The sequence below is a fragment of the Centruroides sculpturatus genome, unplaced genomic scaffold (genome assembly GCF_000671375.1).
Source record: "Centruroides sculpturatus isolate CEXI.00-Female unplaced genomic scaffold, Cexi_2.0 scaffold226, whole genome shotgun sequence".
Lineage (NCBI taxonomy): Eukaryota > Metazoa > Arthropoda > Arachnida > Scorpiones > Buthidae > Centruroides > Centruroides sculpturatus.
The window spans coordinates 126,675-148,160 of NW_019384525.1; the positions used below are offsets into that span (position 1 = coordinate 126,675).

The 21,486-nt window shown below is 42.5% G+C and overlaps 1 protein-coding gene across 6 annotated transcripts; it reads right to left on the bottom strand.

The window, feature by feature from the left end:
- Positions 1-10: 10 nt before the first annotated feature.
- LOC111622849 (interferon regulatory factor 2-like) lies at positions 11-10,886 on the bottom strand. 6 transcript variants are annotated; one of them, XM_023365271.1, is made up of 11 exons: positions 5,058-7,393; positions 4,193-4,416; positions 2,898-3,095; positions 2,770-2,819; positions 2,430-2,544; positions 1,867-1,932; positions 1,442-1,495; positions 788-844; positions 658-711; positions 541-585; positions 11-196 (listed from the first exon to the last, which is right to left on the bottom strand). In XM_023365271.1, the coding sequence occupies exons 1-11, from the start codon at positions 5,075-5,077 to the stop codon at positions 159-161; spliced, it is 921 nt and encodes a 306-aa protein (XP_023221039.1). In that variant the 5' UTR covers positions 5,078-7,393; the 3' UTR covers positions 11-158. The 6 variants fall into 6 exon arrangements, with proteins under 6 accessions (XP_023221039.1, XP_023221042.1, XP_023221040.1 ...); XM_023365272.1 differs by lacking the exon at positions 5,058-7,393 and adding an exon at positions 10,743-10,886 and having other exon boundaries at positions 103-196; XM_023365273.1 differs by lacking the exon at positions 5,058-7,393 and adding an exon at positions 4,616-5,019 and having other exon boundaries at positions 103-196.
- Between the last annotated feature and the right edge of the window lie 10,600 nt (positions 10,887-21,486).

Here is a 21,486-nt window from a genome sequence, read left to right on the forward strand (position 1 = left end):
GAAGGCGCGCTTTAACGAGAACCTCTTTTAATTTCGGCAAAACACTCGAAATTCCGCTTAAATGTGTACAAATATACAATCGATTTCCGATGCGTAACCACCAAGTCCGCCAATTTCCTTCTTCTCCGTCTTCCGCGGGAAGAGCGTCCTTGGAAGGGCTAGGGCACGGACGCGCCCCCTCTCTTCAGAATGCAATCTGAAAATAAATTAACCCTTCAACGAAAAGAGAATTAAAAAGTCGGAGGAAAGGCTTTTCCGTCATTTTAACTACCGGGCCAAAGCGCCGTCCGTCTTCAAAGAATTTTACATCCATTTATTTGTATTTAAGAAAAGTCCAAAGACGTTACTTCGCTCGAAGCCTTCCCTTCCGAATTTTAGCGGAGACGGCCCGGCAGCCAAATTAAAGGCGAATAAAGCGGAAGGAAGAGGAGAGAGCGGAATAAGAAGCGGGTGGAAGAGTAATCCCGTAACTGCCGGGTAAAGTCGGAGGCGAAGAAGAGGAGGTTAGCTGGCGGAAAACCGAAGACAAAGTCGACTCACCTGAATAAAACGGTTCGACGGGCTCTTTATATTCGTAGGCCACGGCTGCGTTTAATAAACCGGCTTTAGTTTTAAAAATGTCAGAAATTCCCAGGAAAAAAAAACAGGAAAACTCACCCCTCTCCAACGTATCCATTTGGTGGGACATTATTTGATTAGTGACGAGCAGGTCTGGAATAACGGTTTGCGGGGTTAAGATTTCGCCCCGGACCAATTAATTACTTATTTAATTAAAAAAAAAAGTTACCTAGGTCCGAAGTAGAGTCGAAGTCGGGTTCTTGGACGGAAACCGGATGCGGATCGCCTAAAATTGATAAAGACAATGGTAGATGGATTAAGTCGACTACCGGGTAAAACCGCGACAATTTGAGCTTAAGAAATTATAGTCCGCCATTGTTCGGACTTAATACGGGACGAGTCCCTTTACCCTTTGGCAAATTTCTGAAGAATAGGCGCAAATAAATTATTTCCTTCCCCTGGCCAACTTTGCCCGTAATCGATTCTTTCTCGGATATAAGAATTTCAACGTCTTTAAACTCGGCCCAGTGTATTCGTAGCCGTAAAGTTATTGTTTCCTTCCGATAAGGACGCCCGCAAATTTCTATTTTCTGGTCGGAGCCGGAAAATGATTACTCGGAGGACCGACCGGGACGGCGCGAAGCTTTAGAGAATTTGCTGGGACGTCGACTGGCAAAAAAATAAAATGGTAACGGCCGGATCGGAGATAGAATACGGCCACACCCGCCGTTAATAATACGATTTTTAACCGGACCACGCCGAAGCTGCGAATCCCTCCGATCTGACAATTTTGGCAGAGTTCTTTAGAATAAACCTTATAAATTATACGATAGGAAAAGCGTAATTATTTTATTCGCGAATAAAGCAAAAACCAGTTACTAACCGTAATAGGGCGATCGGAAGTGCATTAATTCCTCTTGCGCGCTCCTGTCTTGTCCTGAAATATAATTGTCAAAGTTAGTCGAACGATAAACTTACTAGGCCAAACCAATAGGCAGAGTTTAGTTTCCCGACGGTAGTAAATGCGGGAAGCGGATTTTCTTTATAAAAGAGGCTGAAAGAGTGTTTCGCGTAAAAGTAAAGCGGAGAATAGAATAGAAAAACCGCTTCCACACTTTACGCGTTATTATAATTAGCCCTTTGGCCCGCTCCGGGTTAAAAGCCGATATATTTCCTTCAATATTTTACGGGACGAGGACTAAAGAAATTCCGCCCCTTTTACTTCGGCGGGAGATGCGGGGACCCGCGCTCGGAAACGAGAAACTTAAAAAGAAATACGTTTTGGCCCGGTCGTCGGCATCCACCTACCTAAAATGTCCATGAAGTAAGTGATTTCGGGTTCTTCGTTTAACGGAGGCGTGAAATTGTCTTCAGCTGCGGAAATAATATTATTAATTTAATTTTATCGTTACGATAATTATTATAAAAAAAGGAAACGATTAAGAAAGAGAAGATTTTAAACGTCTCCAGTCGAGAGACGTTTAAAATCTTTTCTTCAAACCGATTAGCCGGACGTAAGAATTTATCGTCCGGCTAATCGGTCTGGAAACGAATTAAAATGAAAATTCCGAAAGACTCGGATTTTTGTAAGAAATTCCGCTGGCCTCGTTCGGTGTTACCGTTATTTGTCTTATTCTTATCGCCGCCGGATGGTCCGCCGTTTAAAGGCTTTTTATTTAATAAACGTCGTTTCCGGTTCCGGACCAAAGGCGCGTAAAAAATAACCGTTACTCGCGAATAACTGCGTGGCCGGATTGCGAAGGGTGGGGCCGGCGCGGACAAAGCGAAAAGACCGATACCCGAAAGTAAACCGAAGGCCGGAATCTGCACGAATTAATATTAAATTTATCTTGTCGGTAAAATTTGCTTACCCTGGTAATTGTTTTCTAGGCCACCGGGCCGGCAATCTCGGTTTTCCACGTCGTCCGATTGGCCGAAATCGATGACCAGTTTCGTTTTCTTTCTAGATTTGGAAACTTTACCGGACTGAAAAGACAATCGCGTTTTAAAAGGGGCCCTTCCGAGTACGGAGCTCGTTACGACTCGGCCTACGCCCGCTTATATTAGGCTAAATGCCAAACTAAACATTCCCTTAACCGTATTCGGAAAATAAATGCCCGACCCACCGGCTGGAAAATTCGTTAATTCGGGGTACGTACGAGTAAGTCGCGACGGCTCCGTATTTAAGGCGGAGAATTTTTCCATTCTTACGTTTCTGGACGCTTTCTTTATTTCGGAACGGTGTGCGTGGTCGTTGTCGTCTAAATTAAGAGAGAATTTGGGTGGAGAGTCCGATAGATTACTGGTAAAAGTAGAAAATGGACGGTAAAGGAAGCTACCTCTGTTCTCCTTTTGGCCCGGATCCGCCGTCGTCTGCTGTTGCTTGACGAAAGAAAAATCCGTGAATCTCCAGAATTTCAAGTCCTTTCTCCTGGAATTCGGAAGTTCTTTAATTTCTTCTAATTCGTATCTACTCTTCATGGCGCATCTGAAATTGGCTTTCAACGTTTTGTATTTGTCCATATCGGCCAATCTTCCTATTATCGAAAAAAGTAACTCGTTACTTTTATAGTAAGAGTTAAATGGCTTTCTTTTACATCGGCCGAGACCGAGTACTGTACCGTACGGTACGTAAACGGTTTCCTACTTTTAAATCACCCCGGCAGTAATACGCTTTGTCCAATTCTAATACCGTTTTAGTAAATTGCGACTACTTCGAAAGATAACGAAAATATAATTGCAAAAAAGCCTCTACTGTTCTATAGTTTTTGATAGAACCCAGCCGAAAACTATTCTTTCGTTTACGTCATTGCCGCTTACCTTCCTATTTGCGATTTTCGTTAGTACAAATACGGTGGGTAATAACCCAAGTTTTGCGAACTGGTCGATATTCGAACGGCCAACGCGGCCTCAAACATTCGTTTAGTTCCGGTAGTTTAGGTAAGTTATTCTAAGAGATCGGAAGCCATCTCCTCCTTCTTTCTCCGAAAATATTGTAAGGACCGAGGCTTAATTTCCATCCTCTTCTTCCACGTTTTGCCGTTTATATAATTAAAGGAATCGTTTATACTTTCCTTTAATTATTCTTTTTAATTTCGCCCTTTTCTACTCTTCCGCAAATACAAATTATAGCTTACGTCGACTTTTCGATAATATTTTGGCCCCGAGGTTTTACTTCCCGTCTTACGCCGTTTTATCGTTACGCGCAATAATTCGAACTCGGGAAACGTAACTCCGGACGGAGGAGAGGGACGTTACTAGGGGGAGTATAATCACTCGCTAGTAAGGCGCGCGGTTCCGTTACGGCCCGGCTAAGCGTCGATATTTTATCTAACGGAACGAAAACCGCTCCACCCTTGGTTACGCTGGAAAAAATCCGACTTCCGACTGCCGTATTAGCGGTAGAAAGCGAAAATTTAGTCCGTCCGCCCGGTTATTTCTTCGTCGCCTCCTCCGCTACGTAAAGTAAAACCATGGTAATTTCTTTATTGCGTAAAGACGCGGTGCCCGAAACGGCCCGCGCCGAGTAGAAAAGAGCGCGGAGATAATAAAGTTAGCCAGACAATTAACGTCCGACCCTCCTACGTCATTTCGATAAATGTAAGCGATTGGAAGTAACGAAGAAAGAATTTACCTTTGTGTAAAGCCCAAAGACGGAACAATTCGGAATCGGTTTCTCTGGTCCAGGAACCGCTGGACGCGTGCAGCCAATGAAGACGGAATTCTCCTTTATCCTTGTCGGTCCACTGGGCCAAATCGAAAGTCTCGTCTTCTAACTTTTCGTACAGAAATTGGCAAATTCCTTTCTTCTTTCTGCGGATTTGCCTTCTACGAATCGGTCTATTCATTTTCATAATTCTGCAATAGAAATTCTGTCGAGTACAATACAGTATATACGCGTACGCGCGCTACTTTAATAATTTAAGCGTCGGTTTGAATTATAATCGATCGCTAATCGATTCCTTAAAGCGTTAACCTCCGGACTGTACTTTTAAACGAGGCGCGGATATGTGGCGTACGCCAATATCCGATTTGTATATATAAAATATAAAAATACCTTTCGCACCGTGGTAATTATCGTAAGTAAAAATAAGTTTAATAAGTAGAGAAAAGAGTAATCCGCTAACAAAGCCGCAGTTATAGTCCGGCAGACGGAAGTTTACGCCCGGGCAAGAATAAGTCCGAGAATGTTCTGGCTAGATTAATTTTACTCTCGGCCACTTATCTATTTATTGCTTACCGCTGGCGGTATTTCGTAACGGCCAATCGACGGAAGATAAATAACAATATATATTTATCTGGCGTAAACGATAGGCGGATAGTCTGGTGACGTGTAGACGTCCGAAACCGTCGAATGAAATAACCTTTCCATAGATTCTCTTTCCTCCAAACTTCATTCGCACGCGGTACCGTACGTACGCCTTTTACTGCCAGCTTTACGGCGACTTCGAAAAAGCATTTTACCTTTCGATTTATCCAAAAAAGAGTATAAAGCCTACCGGAGAATTGGTGGCGGCATTATTCCTCTGGCGTTACTCGGAAGTAGGCCTAAAGCTCGATGCGAAAAATTGTAGCGTTTCCTCTATTAAACTTTTAAAACGAAGGTATCCCCGGGCGTTTACTCCGATACCCCGGCGTGGGCAAAACTCGAAATATCTTAACTACTCGTACATTTTTGGGCTTTTCGAAACCGTTTCGTCACCGTATTTACGGGATAGGCGCATTCCAAGCAATTACCGATTCCGTTTCCAATTTATAACGTATCCTTCCCTCCGTCCAGTGCGGTAACGACGCGTATTGACGGTTGACATTTTTTCTAATTGAATTTAATTGGGGGGCGTGCGCTAGTCGCCGGAGGTGTCCAACTATTCGGTGCGTCGGAAGGCCGTAAGTAGTTGTAAAACGATCGAACCCAGGAAGCGGATACGCGTAAACGGACTATCCTTAGATTTAATTATACGTTTATCGTTAATTGCCGCGTCCTTTTCCCCCCTCTCCACCACGCGCCAGCCCAGCGGACGGGCGAAGAAGGGGCGCGGTAGCCAAGAAAGTTCTAATTAGTGACGATTATTATCGAACGGAGGAATGGTTTGATAAAAGCGGTCCCGGGACTGGGAGAACTACGAAAATTAATACACCGCGAGTACGGGAAGAACCTCGATACTCAGTAACGCGGGATAAATTTCCACAACTGCGTACCGAACTAAAAGAAATTAAAACGGAGGTTAATTTATCGAAAGAAGGAAATAATTATTTTGACGGAGAGTCGACAAAATTGTCTCAAAACATAGAAGAAACGGAAAAAAATAGCCAAGAACGATGGTCAAATAAAAGGTAGGACGGAATTCGAAATAGACAAATTGATCGACGAGAGAAACAACAGAAACATTATAATTATAAATTTCCCGTTTAACTGGCGCCATTACCTAAAGGGAATTAATCGGTATATAAAAAAGGACTGGGGACTAACCGGCAACCGCGAAAGCCAACCCGTAGCGAGATCCTGGTAGGAGAGAAAGAGGGACGGAGGAGATTTACCACGGATCTAGAATAAGGGCGAAAAACGACTACCGGCAATTAAGCGAGAAAAACTCGACGGAAACACACCACTATTATATTAAGGATAATAAAAAGTATACGTACTGTACGTACGATATTAATCCGGATAAAGCGGTTCGGTCGAACGGTTTTTCCAGTAGGAATTAACTACCACTTAAGAGAGGGTAAACGGATGGATAGAAGAAATAAATGTACGGACCGTTAAAACGACGAAAAAGAAACTTTAATAATAGACTTAAATTACGCTGGCACCGTACGGCGACGTATATTTAACCACCCTTACGACGGGGAACTATACGTAAATATCGGTTATATTATGGAGAATATTAGAAGAAAAGCGCTCGACCCAGATAAATCCGTCTGGAGACATGGAGGATAACTCCAACCCAGCGATACAATTTTTAATGTTGTCGCGCTTAGGATTTCGTTCTTTAATACAAAAATTTTATAAGACTAAAGAAAAAAGCGCAGTCGTTAGAATTTACGTTTCTTATATTTGTAAGAGGTCTGCCTATTTTTCCATACGGCGACAAACCGTAACTACTAACGTTTTATACGACTCGCTTAAAATATCTTACGTATAGGTGATTTATATATTTAAATTTATAATATTCGAAAATGTTTCTCAACAGTTTTTGACCAGACGTCAATTAATTTAGAATTATTGCGTCACGTAACCCCCTGGTAACACATACACACTTATTACAATAAACATTATTTACACTTACGTAATTTGGTTTAATTACAAACTGGTCGAAGAATTTATTAATTGCCGAATAAATTCTTAAACTTAAATGGCTTTGTTACGTGAAATTTAAATACGGGTGATTATAAAGGCTCGAATCGTTTCTTAAAACTGCCATCCGACGACGTTAGGCGCTACGAATGGCGCGGGGGTGCGCGGACGGACGTTATCGCTTTAACACCGCCGCGTATCGACGACCGAGTCTCGGAACCCCATTTTTATCGGATTTTTTGTTCTCGGTAGCAATTAATAAAAGGTGGCAAAGATTCGTCGAAATCGATCCATCGAATTCCGTAAACCGCGTAGAAGAGACCGGGCTAACACCCGCCACGTATGCCGGAGTAAACGTCGGCTTTTTACGCCCGAAAAATCTCTTGGCAAAATTAGAGGTCGACTTACGCCACAAAACGGTAAACGAAGTAAATCTCGCCTGGGCCGAGACCTAGTTGTATATTTGGACGGAGCCCGAAACCCGGATTCCGTCGAGTTCGAACGACGTAAACCCATTTCTCCAGTTTCCCACCAGGCCGCAACGGGCCATTTATTTGTCCGGCCGCCCACCTAATCGATTCGGGCAAACGAGCGGTAATTTAAGCGGCGAACGAAAGTCGTTTCCGAACGTAATTAAATACCGGAATACGCCGGTTCCGTCCGCCGCCGACGATTTTCCGTCTCTCGTCGCGGGAAGACGTCGGCCTTTCCGCCAATCGGTACGGCGAAAGGAGTAAAGGAACTCGCCCCTACCCCGGAAGACTCCGACAATGTCCTCCCACGCCTCCGGCCCGGAAAAAGACCGTCCGAATACCCGCGGCCAGGAGAATAAAACTTTCGAAAAGTCGTTCTGGGTGTAACTAAGACGGCCATCGAACGGTTTCCTTAATTAAACAAATAATTTAAAATACTCTCGAATCCAAGACGATGGCCGTTAATTTCGTTTTCTGTCCAGGAATTGGCCGGGTTGCGGCAATTAATTTACTTTAAGGAACGACGACGGGTCTTCGGATCCGTTAAAACCTCTTACGGCGACGTCGCTAATCTTAAATAAAAGTATTTAAAAATGTTTTTCCTTCGTTCGATTACGTATTCGCTACCGACGAACTCGAAGATATCCTAAACGGAAATTTTCCAAAGTCGCCGAATGTTTTCTTCCGTATCTTTAATTATTGCCGTAAAGGTGTGTTTTTGGAGATCGAACGATGTAATAATGACGGAATCTTCTTCCGCCGGGCGGAGGCATCCGTTTTTTCGCTATGTTAAAGGTGCCAGAAAATGCATTTCTGGCTCGACAATTATAAGAAAATACAAGGTATGACCTTAACGATAACGTAGATGCCTTTTTCTTTTATCGAAGAGGATCTTTAGCCACCACCGCCGAGATCCCGTTCGGTTTTCTAAGATTTACGCCTCTACGTATATTATTGTTCCGGAAAGATGGAATACACTTACGTATTATTAATTAATGAGCCCGGCGTTGCTGGGACAAAAGGTAACGACGGCCGAGATTAACAAGTAAGATTATTAAACTATAGCCGATTTCACCCGTTTTCGCCGGGTGCGAGAATTAGATTACCCCTCTTCCGAGACGTATTCCGATCTTCGATTTCCGGCAAAACCGCAAAAATCCGCATCTAAAATAGTACGGTACAAGTCGAGTTCTTCGGGGTAAGCCTTAATCCTCCGCCTGTCCCCGGCGGGGAGAAATTTCGAAAACTCCTTTCTTAGCGCTAATTGCGTATATAATAGGCTCCGAGATTATCGACCCGTCTCGATTATATTATAAGATTATATCTTGAGCCGTCCGACCCCGGATATATCGCGCCCGGTCGAATACGCTACGTTCTTACGGGGAAGCGTACGCCGGTAATTTCCACACGCGCGGACTCCGGCATCCGATGGGTTACGGCCTAAAATAATACTCCGTATAAACCAACCTCCGGCTTAGGTAAAGAACGACGTTCGGTAGCTTTCCACCCATTAACTCGAACGTAAAGTCTGTGGGAAAATTCCAAGTTTTCCGCGGGTTTTCGTAAGCGCTAATAAAGTTTGTCTCGGTAACGATACGTAAAATCAAAACATTCTTTTCGAATTCTCGAAAAAGAAACCGACAAAATCGAAACGTAATACGCGAAACAAAGTCTTACGACGGCTCAAATACTAACCCGATTTATATTGGATTAACAGAAATCAAATATAAATTTTCGAACAAAGCGTAAACGCCTTCCCAGGGCCCATTCATTTCGAAAGGGATCCGCCGACCAGCAGAAAAACGTAATTAAGAAGTTTTATTGCGCCATTCGACGTAACTTTTATCGCATTAATAACCGGTGGGTTGCGCAAGAAGTTGGAAAATTAACCGGACTTACGGGCTTGGGCGTAACATTTCGCATGGGTGGAAACACTAACGCCAGTTCAAAGTATAAATAATAATTAAACGAGTGGAACGTGTCGACAAAAGTCGCAATATTCGTTAACGCCGTTAAATTAATACGCTCTTCCTTTAACCGCGCCGCTAGCTTCTATCGACGGCGGATATTTATGCCTAATTTAGAATTTAAATAATCGCTCTTCCCTTCCTCCGTCCGGCGTACAACTTGTCCACATTTATCCGCCTTTTTAAGACGCTCTTAACGGTACCGTTAGGCGGAGAAAGCGTCCGGAAAACGCGATCTACCGGTGGGGGAAACCGTTAAAATAACCGAACCGGAGAACAAAACACCGGTGGGTACTTTTAAATATTACTTTAAAATATTAAAAGAATATTAAGAAATAAGAAAATATCGCTAACTCTTTTAGTAAAGACGGAGAAATGGCGGTATTAAGTACCGTTAAACGACTAAATTCTGTTTCCTACCGCGGTAATCGCCATTCGAACTAGCCCTAGCCATAAAAACAAATACGTCGACCGTCCAGTCTTAACGGACGATATTCGTTTCTAAATAACTACGAAATGGATTTAGCGCGATTAAAACTAAAATGCTAATCTCGAACGGTGGCGAAAAGTACGGAGAGAATAAGAAAACGCCTAACGCAAAAAGCGTTCGACCGGGCAAATGGTCGCGCGGCGGCAACTTCTATGTTTTAATTAAATATCTTCGCCTAATAATTTGGCCGTCGACGTTACGGATAAATTCGTGGGCCAAACACACGCGGGGGTCTACGTACGGAAGTTTCCCCACGCTCGCAGAGTAAATAAATTAAAGAGCCGCGACGTAATCTTAAAAGAAATCTGCCATTTTTTAAAAAGTCTTACGTCCTTTCCGTCTTTCGTTTTCGTTAAAATGCTTAAAATAAAATAAATTGGATTTTTACCTACTTATTTTCCCGCTAATAAATTTCTGGTATTTTCTATTTTATTCGGCTTACGTTCTACCGTTATCGTTGGACGGGCCCGCGTATTTTAAACTTGGTTACCGACTACGTAAATCGAGACAAATGGCCGGCGCGTAAAAAATTACGGTCGATCCCCTATAACGCCGTTCATAATTCCGTTTTACACCAATTCCGCGTGGTACGAGTCGCTTACATTTTACAAACACGCCAGCCGTTCGCGGTCCGGCACGCGTGTTTGTAAAATCTAAGCCACTCGTACCACGCGGAATTGGTATAAAACGGAATTATGGACGGCGTTATAGGGGGTCGACCGTATATAAAATTATTTTTCTGGGTTAAATCCTTCTTACGCGTCAAAATTTAGACATTTAATATGGAAACGTAGGACGAGCGGAAGGCCAGACGAGGCGGAAGCGTCGAACCGGGTTTACCTCCGTCGGCGATAATAAAATTAAAAATCTATAACGTCGACGCGCGTAAATCCGGCGTAAAATAAAATACAAACGGTAAATTTGGCCGACGAATTAAAAGGAAAACGACGGGTACTCACGGGAAGCGATTCGCCTGGGTCGGTGCGGGCGAAGATACGAACGATAGACGACGTTTTTCTCTTATCGGCTCGAAGCGTCGTCGACGGATATCATTCGTCCGCGCGAAACGCGACGTCACTTTCGGGCGTCGCTATTGGCGGCGACCAGGAGCGACGTCGCCGATAAAAGTTCGTACCGTATAGCGGTCGTTCCGGTTTCGGTTCCTTCCGTCTCTCCCATCGTAATTTTCAATTTTAAAACATTTCGGAATGGGATTAGAAATAATACTTAAAGGCCACCGCCGTTAATTAATTTTATATATTTAATTATTTAAATTAGCCGCGGCCGCCTTTTCTAGTCGAACGTTTAAAAATATAAAACGATTAACGAATCGGAATATTTTTTGTTTTTAGTCGGAAGGAAATTCCGGCCCGAACACGGCCATTTAATAACTATATTTAAATTTTAATAAGATAAAACGAACGACGCGTCGAATTTTACGTATCGAAAGGGAAACGAACGACCTCTAAAGAGGAGGAAGTACGCTTATCAATCGCCGTTTCTCCGAACTAAACCCGTTACATCATCTGTCGATCATTTTATTGGCCGACGGCGCGAGGCGGGGAAAACCAGACGAGAGTGTCACGTAGCGGCCGGCGAACGTACGATATTTTGTAAACTCCGCCGACGTCCTTTAATCGCGTATTTCTTTAAATAATTAGATGCGATTTTAGTCGAATATTTACGTGTTTTTATTTGGCAACGAATACGAAAACCGAGTAAATATTTGGCGCACGGTTTAAAGCCGTCCGAAAAAGCGCCGGATTATAATTACTAGTAAAACTTTTGCTATATTTTAAAGAAAACGTAATTATTCGTAATTAAACGCTCTTAACCTTCGAACCCTTCCGTCCGCCGAGTGACGCGACGTTATATTCGTAACCGATAACGGCTTTAGGCTTATATTTTAATTAGTGAAATTTAACAATTGCTTCTCCCGAGTCGGTAAAAGTTTTATTAACGAGGAAGTGGTTTCCCGGGCGCGATACGTATTTATTTAAAGACGGGCCAGCTTCTAACCCGTCTTTCCCTTAAAAAAGTCCTCCGACTCCCGACGTTTTGTTTCTGGTAAGACGATTCGCGCTCCGTCGTCCTACCTACGCGTAAAATAAGCCAATTGTTATTTGCGGGTTTTACGCGGTCGGCCAACGTCGTCTTAATCGCTAGGTTATCCGGTGTGCGGGGAATTTAAAAGAAAGCGTTTATCGCCTAGCTGGGATGCGGACGAGTAAAGGCGAGTAGCGTTTTCTGTCTCCCTATCGTACGGGATTTTCGCGTATTTTCCCTTTCCGGCTCCGGCTTAAAAAGACGGAGAATCTCCGGCCTACACCGAGTTGTAAGAAAATGATTCTTAGAGTATTTAAAAGCCGTGGTACCAGGCGGAATTTTCTCCCCTCCGGCGAGAATGCGGATATTTTTGTCTCCCTCTCTTCTTCTTAAACGTTAAGATTTGATATCGTTAGCAAAACTTTTACCTTCGGGCGCCGGTGGGAACGGGATTTTTACAATTAATCGAATTACGTCGCCCGCCGGGAGATCTTTGCCGAAAATCCTTTACCCTTTTAAATCCAAACGGGTTTCTATTTTAATACGAAACGGCCGTTTATGGCGGTTAAATCGGCTCGTATCCGTTTAATTTGCGAAAGTTTCCGAACTATAAGCGCCGCTTAGCCGGACGAAACCGCTGGGAAATTTATAGAAAAGAAAGTAATAAATTCGACTTAGAGGAAGGAATTTCTCGCTTTCGTTTTAAATTCCTTCTAAATCGAAACTCGTCCCGACGGGGCCGAGATATTGACGGATGATCGAATTCCCGTCTTCGACCAAATATGCCTTTACGGATGCCGCCCGATAACCCCGGTCCGACCGCCGTTTCCCCAAAATCATCAAACTTAAATCTAATTAAGCCCGCGGGTCGGCGTTAACGCTATTAAATACGAAATAAGAATAAAAGGGTATTTTTGGCCCAGAGAAATAAATTTATTTAAGTGGAAGATTTCGTTCCGTCCATTGAAACGAAAACCCAGTCGGGCCTTCGTCGTCAATCCACCGACAAAGGAGACGGTAACCTTCCGACCTTCGATTTTCGTCGCTTTATCGTTTAGACGGGCGCCAACCGGGACGTCGAAATTTAGTTTTCTACCGCCGGAAAGCCCGGTTTATTCCTTTTTTCTTTTATTCCTACGTTTTTACCGGCTTCGGAAAGAAGGAGCGGGACGGAAACCGAAGACGGGTGGGGCCTAACAGGGCCTTCGGTGACCCAGTTCCCGCCGGAAAAGTCTACTTTGGGAAATTAATAAGGATTCGTAAGGTAAAAAGCGGCCGTTTACGGTACGGGGCCGGAAGTAGAGTCGGCCGGGAAGAAGGGAATGGCGGAGAACGTTTCCTTTTTAATTAAAGGCCGCCACCAATATTTTTACTAGTAAAAACGAAATTAATACTCGGAAATGGAAACGGCCGCGGTCCGTTAGTTTTCTCCCCATCGGGGGGAAATTTCCGACTGCCCCCTCCGCCCGGACGCCTCCGATAATCTGGGACGGCGGGTGGAAATCGTTGGATAAGATTACGAATAAATGCCGGGTCGGACATTACGGACGGTCAAAAATAACACTTATTACGTAAACGGGAGATAAAATTGGAAAAACATTATCAAATTAAAAACAAGTTACACCAGCGTTTCTCAACGGGGGCGTTTTTCCACGTTGAGGGGGCGATTAGTAACAATTTATATTTGGGGGGGAGAAAAACAATTTTCTGGGCGATATAGTAAAACATTATATTAAGAATAATTAGATATTTTATTCGTTATATCGTACAATAATTAAACAAACAACATTATATAGTCACTAGTCTATTAGTAGTAGTGGTTTGGACAGCTTTGATGACAAAATTAAAATTACAAAAAATTTTTTAAATTGCAAATTAAAATTTGTTGAATGGAATTATTTCAGATCACAAAATTAACTTTTACTCAAAGGAAATAATCGGAATGTTGAGAATATTCAAGTAAATTTTTAAAATTTGAAAGAATTAAATGTTTTAATATCGAATAAAATTAAAACACAATAATTGTATGAAATAATATAAGAGCAAAACGAATTTCTTTTATTTTTACACGAATAGATCAAATAAGTTTTATTTTATTTAAGCTTTGCCACTTTATCTAAAACATGACATACTCATGGTCTAATTTCTGATATTTTATATAATTATTTATATTTTCTTGATGGATATTTGTCTTAACATTCGGGTACATGACAGTTTGAAATAATATAACACTAAAATTATTTTTAGAATCAAGAAAATAATTAATTCTAGTATTGATAATAAAACTATTATTCGACTAATTATTTGAAATCTTAATTTATAAAATATCAGAAATTAGACCATGAGTATGTCATGTTTTAGATAAAGTGGCAAAGCTTAAATAAAATAAAACTTATGATCTATTCGTGTAAAAATAAAAGAAATTCGTTTTGCTCTTATATTATTTCATACAATTATTGTGTTTTAATTTTATTCGATATTAAAACATTTAATTCTTTCAAATTTTAAAAATTTACTTGAATATTCTCAACATTCCGATTATTTCCTTTGAGTAAAAGTTAATTTTGTGATCTGAAATAATTCCATTCAACAAATTTTAATTTGCAATTTAAAAAATTTTTTGTAATTTTAGTTTTGTCATCAAAGCTGCCCAAACCACCACTACTTCTATTCGATGCGGTACGAATTTGGCGTTAGCCTCGGCCTTGGGCGTCGCAACTTTGAAGCCAAGGGGACGATAATAGGTAACGGTTTTATCGAAGGGGGCGACGATTCGTTAGAGGTCGAGAAACACCGAGTTAGACGTAATCGCGGGGATGGTTTCTTAACGATACGGAACCGCCTGGCGGAGAGAGAACCCTTTCTTCCCGCCTCTCTTCCGATAACGTAGTATTAAAAAGGCCCGGTCTGAATACGTCTTCCCATCGCATCTTATAAAAGGGAGTCTTTACGTCGGCCACCGTCCGCCTCTCCTTCCTTTCCCACAGAAATTCCCCATCTTTCCGCCGTTGTCGACCGAAACGGAAAGAATTCCGGGTCTTCGGTCTCCTTTTACTTTCCCTTTTTTCCGTCGATATGGGCCACCTTCCCGATAAAGTCCGCCGGCCAAAAGACGAGGATCGAGCTCCGTATAGGCCTATATATTATAGGTAATAAGTAGCCCACCGGCGGTTATCTCGGCCGCTCCGCCAAAAAAAGTCGGGCGGTTTCGCCACTTTCCCGGTCCTTAGCGCGTTTTATATTATTATTTATTATAAAATAAAAGACGCTTACTTCCCGGGGAAGAGAGGAGTTTTGAAAAATATTGTAAACGCTAACAAATTAGTAGCGACTCGTCCCCTTACGTCACACTTTTCCTTTAACGACAGAGCGGTGCCGGTCTAACGCCTTTCGGAGGAAAAGTTTCCAATGGAAATAACCCGCCTTCCGGCTGGCGTGGGAAGTTCGTATATAGTTAATAGGGGCTTTCCGCCCCTAAGATTTCCATATTCCGGTCTCGTCTATCGAGCTCCGTTCTCGAAATTAAGGAACGACAAACAAACGGACGACAGTGGGAATTTATGGGTCTACAATTTTTTAAATAGCGATAAAAGTTAAGTCCGACCCCGCTTACGGACGCGACGAGGGACCACCCTCTTTCCGTCCTTCCCTCGATCCGACCGAAACGTAACGGTATCCGCGCCTTTCCGCGCGAAATTTCCTTTCTTCGTCGTCTTCTCCCGAGATATTAAAGGCCGACGAAATTGTTCTTCCGTATTTTTGACTTCTTTCGGGTTCGGCGAAACGATAAACACCGGAAAAATGCAAAAAGTAACGTATCCGGGTTTCGAGGTCGGGTTACGTTGCCAGTGGACGAGAAAAGACACCTTCCTTCTCCTTATACCGGCGGAAAAATCTCGTCCGATTTTCGTCTTTTCCAAGAAACTTTCCCTCCTCCGGCGACTTTTTTTATCGGAAAACGTTCCCGGTTATATCGCGCCCGGTCCGTGGATTTTGTTAACGGCCCGGGCGTTTAGAAGCCCCTTTCCCGTCGCCACTTTTTCTGGAAAACTCCCGATTATAAAGCGTTTTCGTCCGAATTAAAATCTCCTTTCCAAATTCTAGAAGTAAACAATTTTCCGGAAGAACGACGCTACTTTCCGCCATCGTTTCTAACCTCCGGCGGAAAAGTACCGCGCAGTCGACGACGCCGATTTATAGACCCCTAATTGGCGAAAAACCGTCGTCTGCTTCCCTTGGCGAAACGTCTTCCGTCCGCCGGCTTTTTTATATTATAAAAACAAACGGAACGAAAGGTAATTAACCGGCCGCCGGTGACGTTCGATTATTTTTCTTTTTATCCCGGATTCTTCGTACAACCTTAATATAACGTCGCCGCCTTATTCACCGCGGACTCGTTTAGTCGACGATTATAAGACTAAAGAAAGCGGAATTTAATCCGGCCGTTGTCGTTTCGTTAACTCCGCCCCTCGGCCGACTCCGTTTCTTCCATTGGTGGCGGCCTTCCGTACACCGCCTCCCACCGTCGGCGTTCGATTGGAGGCCGTTTGCCGATTCGCATCGTCCGTTATTCAATTTTTGCAGATTTAACCGGCATTTAAACGTCGAATCCTCTTACGAAAATAGATTCGGTTCGTTTATAACGTTGGGAAAATCATTTAAAAATCGACTAATCGACACCGATTATCGCTAATTAAAGCAGTCGACAAGACGAGTGCATTTTCGTTGTAAAATTGGGACGGAGAAAAACTCCGCTTTTCCCTTAAAGAATAGACCTATGGAGTCTCTCTTACACCGGGACGGGAAGGAGGAACTTTACGCTGGATTTCTCGTCCCGTTCCGTTCGGATAAAAAAGGCCTATTTCTTTCGGCAGTTTTCGTGCACGAAAAGAATCGTTGGCAAAGGTGCGGGGTAGTACGGTTTTCTAGCAAAAATTACGTCGTGACCACGTCGAAGCGTATCCAGCGAAACCAGAATAATTTTTACGACGTTCTTTACCCAAAATAAATGAAAATGTACCTAAAATATTTAGGTTGCGGCGGGCCGCCAGTCGGACGTCTCCGATCTATACCGTAGGCCTACTTCTATCCAAACGACACTGGCAGGCGGAATACGTATTCGGTGTTCTCGTTCCCGTTATAATATAGGCAAACTGCGAATAGGCAAAGCCGTTATATCGGATCCGTCGGTAACTCCCGGTCTAACCGTCGCGTTTCTATCGATCGTCTCGAAACGAAAGCGACAAAAGACGGACCGATTTAAGGCCGAGGAAGGGAAAATAATTATCCCTGGCCGGAAACGGAAGTAGCGGCCGGGCAAACAAACGGCACCTTTATTCTGGTCCATAAAGTTTCGGATAATCCAGAGTTAAATAATTACAAATTATTTGAAAGAACTGTATTATTATTAAACTAGCTGTTACCCGCGACTTGGCCCGCGCGGATTTTCCAAGCAAACCCCATTTATATTCGGTATTTCAACAATCGTACTAATCGTTATATAACACCTACTGCCGAGAATGACAAGAATCAAACCAACTATTTTCAATTTGATCAATTTTCTGGAGCGTTTACAATCGTTCTATAATCGAACCAATATGCAATAACAAATTCGAATTTAAAACGGTTCGAACATTTTTAAAATCGAAATATATGAAAATATTTATAACAATGTCCGAAATGTTATCAATTTAATACACCTAAGTACTCGACGAACACTATATCCTCTCCCTCACCTCCCCGCGTGGAAATTTCGAAAAATCCCTTCTTAGTGTGCGTTCTCGTGACGTACCCTAACTGTCTACCAAATTTCACCTCTTTAGGTTCATCCGTTTGCTTTGGGCGATGATGAATCACTCAGTCGGGACAAGAAATTTTATATATTTAGATATAGTTTTATTTTATATATAAAAGACTGTTTCTCTTCCTCTACGTACTCTTTCTCCGATTCGTTGTTTCCCTATAATTTTCAAGTTGCTCTTCTCTCTGATTATTTCTGTTTCTCGTAGCAATGTTAGACGTACCGTACTTCTCTTTCTTCCGTGGTTTCGTTTCTCCGCGCCATCGAGATGTGATTCGAGACGGCAAAAATTATTTCTTACGCTTTGGCATTGTTTTGTATATTTTTACTTTTCACACTTCGCTATTCACTTTTTTCTGTTATTCGTACACTTTTACTTATGAAAAATCGACCAAAGTGTGTGCGTCACACGCCTCCAAAAGCCATCCCCACTACGACTATTCCAAAACATTTAAGATTAAGATTACATTATAGCCAATCTTAACCGTTTTCACAGAATGCAAGAATTAGGTTCCCCGTTTCCAGACTAATTAGAGAATTTTTACACGGGTCGAAAAATATGTTGGATTTTCCGCAAAAAACCGCATCTGCACCTGTAAATCTCGCACGCCGCTTTCTCTTTAACACTTCCTTTGTTACGCATTTTCCAAGTCGACCACTTTCAACCGCCGTATCTCCCGCACCCTTATAGCTACCGAGACGCAACCACCGTAGCGCACGACGGGAGACTCGGGGCTACTACCACACGCAAACAGCATTCGTGCGCGATGTGTAGTTTTGGCTACAGAGTGAAATATAGGCACATACACGTCCACATATAGGCACGTACTGTAGATATAGATTATATTATAATAATGTAAAGACGTATAATTAGTGGCTAAGTGGCTATCAGTCTTACCAGTTTTCTTACGTAGGCTCTACGTATCAGTCTGTAGTTATTTATACGTAATTTAATTATTAGTGTTAGTAAAGTAGTGAGAAAGTAATTAGTAGTAGTCTAATAGTTAGTTATTATTATTATCACAATCACGAATCACGTACATTCGTATCATCATATATCTAAGATGCCGATACGCATTAATTTAATTAACTATGTAACTAACCGGGTAGTGTCAGTTTCTCACTAATTTTCACAAGCCCAGTCCACTAACCACTTATAGAATAAATGTTAAAAACTCTTACTTAATACAATTAGAATACAAGTTATAAAATATTAGTCTCGAATAAAGCATTTTAAAGGATTAAATAAAATTAAATCAATCACTTGTGTTATTTTTTGACTTTTCTGGAAGGGGATCTCGAGAAACAAATGGCATTGTGTCGAGAGACTACCAATGATTCGGACAACCCGAAGTTAACGTTAACAAAAAGAGAGTTTATTTCTACGTCTAAGCCATTTGAGAGCAGCGGAAAAAGTGAGTACAAAAAATCAACGAGTGTTTACATAAAAGTTGTAAGTTACGTCACTCTTCTGACACCCGACCAAAGTTCGCGTACTTTTGGTAAATGCGGGGTGACAGAAATTCCACGAAACTCGCTACAAATAATTGCTACATATCGACGGCGTCGTCTTCCAACCTACTTTTTAATGAATTGAGTATATATCCCGCTGCGGAGAAGGCCCTTTCTGCCTCTACGCTAGTTGGTTTCGGGGTCATCAAATAATCGTAATTCAAAGATAAGTTTTCACCTCCGACTCCCTCGCTTTCGCGAGCGTATTCTGTTGTCGAGTGTAGACCTCGGGGTGGAGAGAGAAGTGGGCCACGATGATGTTTTTTGAGTCGACGAAAGCCGCAGTCACGTGTCGGTGGTTTTCGATCCGTCGGTGACGACAATGGCGTTTATATTTTGATGGGCTTCCCATTCCTTAAAGGCGTAGTACTATCCGACCGCGAACGTGTCGACATCCGTATCTGCCGGACTGCCCGTTAAACGCGCGATAGGCTTAGCGGAGAGAGCGACGCGACTCCCGATCGCCGGAAAAAAGTATGAAAACTTTCTTATTTTTCGTCTCCGGTAAAATATCGATCGAGCTGAAATAGAAGGTTATCTATTAGCTAGTGACGGTCATCTCCCGGAGGTATAGATTAGGTTTCGTGGACGAACCGCGAAACTGCAGCTTCCCGTAAGCTTAAACTGCGATCGTCCGGTCACGCGTTCATCGACGTCACAACCGACCGTAAATTAGAATTACACTACGCACCGTCACTAGGAGTGGAGTTACTTATTTTATTTAGCGAGAGCGGAAAGTCAACTGGCAATTAGATCGGCAGAGGTAAAAGGGCGGGCGGTGCGGCGTAGAGAGGGGGTAGCGCGTGCCGCACTGAACGGCAACGCCGACTTTTGCGCCATTATTTAGAAAGTTAATTGCGTATTTGCGGATCCAGCAATTGCAATCCCTACCCGGAGCCCGTGTCTTCTGGTCGAACCGAGCGCGAGGAATACGTTCCGTCCAATTATATTTGTAAAATGCCATTTTCGCCCGTTAACGAAATTATTTTACACGCATCGACCGCAACGATTTAAATATTAATACAGCCCGATGTAATCCGGCCATCTTTCGCTCTTTGTGCCAAATTACCGAGCGATAATTAATAATGGCAGGGAGGTGGCATTACCCGCCGTCTCCATTAATTTATAGCTAAAAATCAGCACCGGTGGGAGTCGCGGGTTCCGGTCCCTATTCTTTTTTTCCAGAACTTTCGACCGTACGAACGATTTAATTTTTTTTATAACGAAACGTCGTTTTCTAACCACTACAAATTTGTCTTTTGCCAAATAATACCTGCAATTTTGTATGTAATTTCCACCGGAAATTACAAAAAGAGATTCTTCCCGTACGCACGTGGCGGGTGCCAGCGAGTTTTGCGTTTAAAAATCCGGAATATTTGGCCAGATCGATTCTCCCTTAGGCCGAGACTCCCCTAGCGTAAAACCCCTGGCCGTAAAAGTTTTTAATCACGTGACCACGATATTTTACGCCCGAGCGGGTGGTAAAACCAGCGTAAGGCCAGGAACACACGCGTAAAATTCGGCTTAAAATCTAGCATAAAACAGAAAACGTAAAAATTTTTCTGAAATTTTGGCTGAAACAGAACTGAAAATAGAGTAGTGTGTGTTTCTACTTTTTACGCCAAAATACCTCCAATAAAGAGGTCTTTTCTGTGACGTCAAAGTAGACACGTGGTTTTTATTCTAACAATGAGGGTTAACCTACAATTGTGACGGTCTCGAAAAAACGAAAAATAAATGAAATAGAGGAGTTTATCGAATCCGTTCGACCACATCAGTATCATGTATAAAGACAAACAACGTCTATGGATGGTATAAGTGCAAAATTTCAAACAACAGGTAGGTCTAGTAGAATCGATATATAAGCCTAGTATTTAAATCACACGTTCTTTATTTGAATTCGGACTACGAGTCTATTAATTAAATTTTCTATATTATAGCGGAGGAAGCGGAGAAAAAATGGAAGGTACAAATGGATAGATATATGAGAGAAAAAAATTCATAAAATGTAGCGCTGTTTGTGGCAGTGGCGTTTCTATTCGTCCAGAATTTTTACCTGTGTGTGTTCTGGCATAAAAGCGTAAAACAGAAACTGAACCGAAAGCTGATTTCTGATTCAGTTTTCTGCCACACAATTTTACGCACTAAAAGCCAGTCGAGCGGTGTTTGACTTTCGACGCGAATACGACCGTAAAACGGTACCATCCACCAATAGGAAATCAGCGAAATCTAGGTCATCGCGAAACGGCGCTAAAATGGCGGAAAACGAGCTTTTGTGTTTTGAGTTCCCTCGCGGCTACTCTAGAATAGATCGGGAAAGATTTANGTCAGGACAAGTAATTTTA